The sequence below is a fragment of the Nomascus leucogenys genome, chromosome 10 (assembly GCF_006542625.1).
Source record: "Nomascus leucogenys isolate Asia chromosome 10, Asia_NLE_v1, whole genome shotgun sequence".
NCBI classification, from domain to species: Eukaryota; Metazoa; Chordata; class Mammalia; order Primates; family Hylobatidae; genus Nomascus; species Nomascus leucogenys.
Genome location: NC_044390.1, coordinates 12,829,784 through 12,836,304, shown reverse-complemented (window position 1 = coordinate 12,836,304; position 6,521 = coordinate 12,829,784). Strand labels below are relative to the sequence as shown.

At 41.8% G+C, this 6,521-nt stretch overlaps 1 protein-coding gene across 1 annotated transcript; it reads left to right on the top strand.

The window, feature by feature from the left end:
• Positions 1 to 589: 589 nt before the first annotated feature.
• C10H12orf74 (chromosome 10 C12orf74 homolog) lies at positions 590 to 6,256 on the top strand. The gene is made up of 3 exons (XM_003259656.2): positions 590 to 879; positions 4,189 to 4,857; positions 5,369 to 6,256. The coding sequence occupies exons 2-3, from the start codon at positions 4,351 to 4,353 to the stop codon at positions 5,432 to 5,434; spliced, it is 573 nt and encodes a 190-aa protein (XP_003259704.2). The 5' UTR covers positions 590 to 879; positions 4,189 to 4,350; the 3' UTR covers positions 5,435 to 6,256.
• The last annotated feature ends 265 nt before the right edge of the window (positions 6,257 to 6,521 follow it).

Genomic DNA, 6,521 nt, shown 5'->3' with positions numbered 1-6,521 from the left:
GGGAAGACTTTTCCTTTCTAACAAGTTCCCAAGTCATAGCGATACTGCTGGTCCAGGGACCCTACTTTAAGAACTACCGACCTCAGGGAACCTTCACAGTAAGTATCTGTAATGAGTCGAAGCAATGAAAACTTCAGTGAATTAGACTTCATTAGAATTACTTCGACTTTGTTTTGGTAAAGTCTATAGACATTTTTGTTCGATGCTGCATACATATGCATTATCTCCACCTGGGCATCAAATAAATATTCTTTGGGGTACTGATCTAATGAGAATACTGGTAGATATAAATGCTCTTCCATTTGCATTTTAATTATTTGAAAACCAATGTTCACAAATTCGCTCCCTGGTGCTCTAATCATTTCCTGTATTATTCAATGCTTATCAAAGCATGTCATTAATAAAATAGATCAAGACAAAATGTTTTATGATGTGAAGAAAGTAGAGTCCCAAGGAATGCGTCTCACAACCCTAGAGAAAATAAATGAAATAGAAACCTAGACCTGCTTCACTAAACTATGAGTGATGATTTATTGAATGCCTCAAGAGGAAGTAAAAAGCTACATTTGCATCATTTCTGTATTTGATCAGCCATTGTTTACCTGACTTGTTCTTAGGCTGCCTTAGATTCTGAACTGGCTTCCCTTTAGGCTTTTTCATAAACAAATAACTGGAAATGTCTCTAAGGAGGGGAGAGACCAGTTCCTCATTGCAGCTGGTAGCAAGTTTGCTTTCACTCAGCCGGGAGGGCGCATTGTTACAAGGTGTGGAACTTGTTGCTTCAAGCCCTCCCTGGCAGCTCACTCTGGATCTGCAGGTTCTGAGGATCCTCAGGACCCACCTGGGTGCGGTTGCCTTCAGGGACAGACCATCTTACAGGTATTAAAGGTAACATTCAGCTGCCTTCTGGGTTTCTGTCTTGCACTTTCCTTTTGTCCTATTGCTATCACGTTCGCTTGTTTTGCTGATCTCTCCAGGTCTCATTAGAATTAGTGAATCATTAACCTGCAATGGTTTCATTTCTAATACAGTGAGATGGCTTCCCCAACAGTGTGGATGGGTGTTTGCTGGACTCTCAAAGCTTGGAAGGTCAAAGGCTGGTGAATTTTCTTTATGATGACCAGGTATTAATTTCCTCTTTTAAACATGAATGGATTGACTATTAACTTTTGATTCTACCAGATCCACTGGGTGTAGTCATTTAGGGAAAGCCTCCCAGGAGCCTTAGCCATTATCTCATTTAATTTCTGCAACAGGCCTGTGAGGGAAGTTCTTTGATGTCCTCTTGGTAAATGCTGCATGGCAGTTGGCAGAGGAGAAGTGGCTTGTCCTAGGTCACACAGCCAGTTGGCAGTGATACTGGAAGAGAAACCAGATCCATTTCCTCTGGTGCTTGAGCTCTTCCTGCCTTTCTGCAAACCACCTCCCTAAGCCCTGCTGTTGTTAAAGTTTCTCCATTTCTGCAGTGCGTCATGTCAGCAGTTAACTATTGCCTTGGCTCCAATATTTAAGACAGTGGCTAATAAATAATTCTTATCGATGTGAATCCTATTGACCATAAATAACTTCCTACCAGCAGCTACACCCCTGTGTCCAAACGACTACAAAGGAAACCCAAAGCTGTATCCTAACCCCTCAAAAGAGGAGCAGAAAAGGCCAAAAGGACAGAGGGGAAACCCAAAGACTGAGAAATTTGATCTAACTATTATGCAAGTGCCTATGCAAATATACTAAATTCCTTTAACGTTGTTGCTGCCTAGAACTTGGACAGTCTTCTAAAGGAGAAAAATAATAGAACGGCGCTGATTGTATGTATGTGTGAAAGTACCTATTGATTCAAAATTAGCTGGGTGTGGTGGTAAGCATCTATAGTCCTACCTCCTCAGGAGCACTGCAGTGTGAGGATTCTGTGAGGCTAGGAGTTTGAGGTTACAGTGCACTATGGTCACACCTGTGCACCCAGCCTGGGCGACAGAGCCAGACTCCATCGCTAAAAAGAAAAAAAGAAAAGAAAGAAAGTACCCATAGATTTGATGCTCAGCTCAGCATTTGTTTGTTGGGAGAATGAGGAACTGGCCTCTCCATGTAGCGACGATGTACCTTAGTTTATCAATGGTCAGGAGGGACCATTTCATGCCTCTCCAGCAATGTTAGTATCAACCTTCAGAGCAGCATCCAGGAATTACCGATCTAAAACCAAAACTAGTACAATCTCACCTTCACTGAATGTAAGTTTCCTAAACTGGCATTACCTTCTTTCCTCCACTCTGCAAAAAAGGGTACCTCATGCATTTTAGTTCTACATGTGAAGTTCCATAACAGTTGAGCCCTCAGCTCAAAATAAAGCAAACCCAACATTAAGAATTTTAGATTTCTTTTGTGAATAAGAGTTGAATTGACTTTAGTTTGCATCTAAGTAGTTCCTCAAACAACTCACCAGTCTAAAATCCAGGACCTGTTAGTTTCATTTGGCCTTTAAAAATCTTTTTATACAGATGGGGGTCTCACTATGTTGCCCAGGCTGGTCTTGAACTTCTAGGCTCAAGTGATCCTCCTGCCTTCGCCTCCCAAAGTGCTCAGATTACAGGCATGAGCCTCTGTGCCTGGACTTATTTGACCTTAAACACGATAAGAGTCAGGGAGTAAAATAAGAGACCACAAAGTCCCCAAAATCAATGTCAAGTCACAACATTGTCATGACAATGTCATAACATTGAGTTCCTCCTCTACTGATAGGAATAGATCTAACAGCCTATTATCTATTCACAAGGTTATTAGACTTCTATGACTGACACAGATTAAAAGAAACAAAGAGGAGAGAGTGGTTGCCATAGGCAAGTACAAAAAGCATAGTGAGAAGTAAGGAATAAAAATTAGGGAGTACATCGGTGTGGGGCCATTTGGTGTGGGAGTGAATATTCAGATGCTGTAGAAACATGTAACAATTATTGTATTCTCCACAGAACTATAGTAAACATAGTAGTAATCACTGTATTTTGGCAAAGTACTAGAATGATAGTCAACAGAATGAGGTCAGGTTATAAGGAAAAGGTTTATTGGTTTTCAGCCTTCTCTATATCAAGTTAAAGAAGCAAATAATACACCCTAGAAAAGTTCTACTAAAAAGTATTGCCCATGCAATTAAAATTTTAAGAAGTAAATTATTAGCCATTCTTAAATTTTGGCGATCCAAATGTGGCCAAAGGGTTTCAGATTGCTCAGTTCTGCTTTAGAATGATAAACTTACTAAAACTGTTATTGATGATCTTAGAATATATGGTCAACTACTAATGTTCCATCCACAAACAATCCACGCACAGTCTGAAACCACCTCCCATGCCATCGGGGGCCAGGGATCTCGCCTGTCCCACAGTCCCACGCCTGGTCTGCAAATCATCAAGCATCAACTCTCATGCCATAAGGGATGTGTAAGGATTGATGTTTTCCCACACATACCTTCTTCATGTGGGAAAGTACAGAATAACGAAACTACAATAAGCCACTTCCATGAATCAAGTCGTGAAATGGAAGGGTCAGCTTTTCTTAAGCATGAGAAGAGATAATTCTGCATGCATAGATTGCAAAAAACACCTCCAATCATGAACAGTAGGGTACCTGGTGATGTCTGGGTTTTTCTTTTCAAACTTGCAAGTCGTTTTTCCAAAATGTAAAGATTGATAGAATCTAAGATAAAAGACATAGTCAGATACTTTACATCAGTTACCTTCAAAGCCTGTCTCATTCTGTAATTTAAACCTTGAGGGAAGGAGCCTTGTTTTCCTTGTTCTTGCATCCCCAGAATGCACCAAATTATGTACATACATACATAAATGTAGATGATAAGGAGGATTTAAGGTATATTTGATTCTCTTAAAATGGAATAATCACAAGGAGAGGAGCTATGTGGTTTCCAGGAAGTACCTTAAGTTACCAAAGTTTTTAAAGGCTTTTTTGTTTGAACCTAGAAGGAATATTAAGTAGACAGTAAACAGATTTCAATACACTATTTAGATGAGAAGGCTGGAGTCACATATATTAATTATCTTCTGAACGTAAAGGATGCTGATGCGAACTGAGCTCTATTGCCTTGAAGAATTAGAAGTTTTCCTTTGAAATTTTAGACCTTTTTTCTCACTGCAGTCTCCCTCATTTGCTACATACCTCACAGTCTGCTCTTCCTCACTACAGATGCAACAACCTGCTTGACACTCTCCTCTGGAAGAGGAAAGGAACTACTAGAGGAAGCGTGGGCACTTGGATGCAGAAATTGAGCACCCTCCATGTGATCCAGAGAACAGCAACTCATACATCTTCTGGAACTTTCTACCAACAGTAGAACCTCTTAGCTTTATGGAGAAAACAGAGTCATTCTGTCCAGAGGTGCCACCCCGAGACTGCGGAGCCTCTCCTTGGCCCCCGCTGAGGAGCCTGCCAAAGAACCAGGGGAGTCTCCTCCAGTTTGACCGGCAAGCTCCAGGCCGCCTGTCCACCTCACCCACTTTGAGGAGATTAAGGACCCGTAGCTGTGGGACAAGGCAGGATACCTTGCAGGTGCCCACCTGGGGAAGCTGGGGAGAGCCTGTGGGCTCCCCATGTTACCTTTCCAAGAGCCTGCCAGGAAGCTCAAAGGATTCTTCACACTTGCTGTCACCCTTGAGACTCCACTCAAGATTGACCTCTGAACCTGAAAGGGCCCTGAATGCAGCTGACTCACTGGAGCCCCAAACCCAGCCCATGGACAAGTATCTCCCTCCTGAGCTTCAGCCTGTCAGTGAAGGATCCCTTCACCAGGCCTCTCTTCTGCAGCAAGAAGGCCACTTCCTGCCCTGCCCCACCCCACGACGCCCTAGTCCTCAGGTAACACAGCTCTAAGCCTCTGGCCTCTCAGTTGGTGAACCACAAAGCAAAATAGATCTCAGAGTTGCTTCGTTCCCCCAAGGGCCAGTAGATCCTAAAAAGGAGACAGCACAGGAAGTCACACTGAGGGGACACATTTTCTTTAGGAAGCATTGACTCTTAAGTGAAAGGAGGGCAGCAATCTGGGGAGGAAAGAAAATGATCTCGCTCACTTTCTTCTGTCCTTAGAGGCACTTTGAGAAAGGATGCACCAAAGCCAGGCTTACCGATGGTCTGTCAGGTACCCGAGAGCAATGGGGGCCCTCTTGCAAACGGACACTATTTAAAGACAACGTGGTGTCACTGATTTAAAAGGGGAGAAAGAGCCAGTTATTCAAATTTCCAATCCCACCAAAATGTAGAACATGTTTTAACTAGGAGGGCTCATTGTTTCTCCTTTCAACATGTTTGCTTTGGAGTTTGGAATGGGTATGAGCAAGACTAAAACATATATTCTTAAAATTTATTTCAGGGAGAAGAATTGCACCCATCCAGGTGTGTATGCATTTATTTTCTCCAGTGCTATGACATCTGTTGACTATTTACTATTAGATTTTTATTTCTGTCCTGACGTTACAAAGCTGACGGTGTGTTAACCAGTGCACATTGTTTTAGAGCACTCAAGTCACTCTTCACATTTATAGGGGCAAGAATTTTCATTTCAAGAGTCTCCCTTTAAGAGCACAGCATTTGGGGGCAGGATACAATGCCATATGCAGTCATGGTTTTCGTTTTGAATTGTCAATGTCTTAATTAATATCCACTTAGTAATAGGTTTTGTCTGGTAGAGAAAATAGAAAGGCCAGAGATATGCAACAGCTTTTCAAAGAAAAATTTAGAGAACAAAAGAAAGGAACAAGATGTCCTGGTTAAATCTAGGGTGACCTTTAAAATAACCTGTTATGACAGACTGTGCCCTTATCCAAAATGAAGTAGACTATGTCATTTCCAAAACCAGCTCTGAACTTTCAGCATGGCCCCATGGTTGTAGCAATGGATCTGCCATCCCTGACAGGGATGAAAAGTTTCTGTAGCAGCAAAGGAAATATCCATGCCCAATTTTATCTTCCTGACTTGTGGGATTGGCAGGAAAGCCCTCATTTCATTTGAAAAGTCACAGAGGATTTTTTTGGAGAAATAGCTGCTGTTTTATTACTGGACCTCAATCCTCAAGCAATAGTTTGATGTTCATAGCAGTAAGGATAACATCCATGTACACATTCTTTGTTGATTTTAATCCTTGTTGGCCTAATTGTATCAACAAAGGTAGAAGATACTTACCAAGCCATAGGGAAATGCAAATTTTTATGTTTGTGTATCAGTTAGCTATTGCTAGGTAAAAAAACCACTTAAAGTAACAGACAGTTATTGTTTCTTATAAATCTCTGTGTTCCCTGGGGGTGACTTGGTCTAGGCTAAGTTTAGCTGAGCAGTTGCACTCCAAATGTTCCTTATCCTGCTCATGGGATCAAAGGGCTCCCATGGGTCCATGGGATCAATTAAGCAGATTCTTTATACAGTGAAGGGAGAGGTTCAAGAGGACAAGTAGAAACATGCAAGGCCTCTTGGAGCCTGGGCTCTGAATCTTGTCTAATTTTATTGACCAAAGCGAGTCAGTCAGTTGA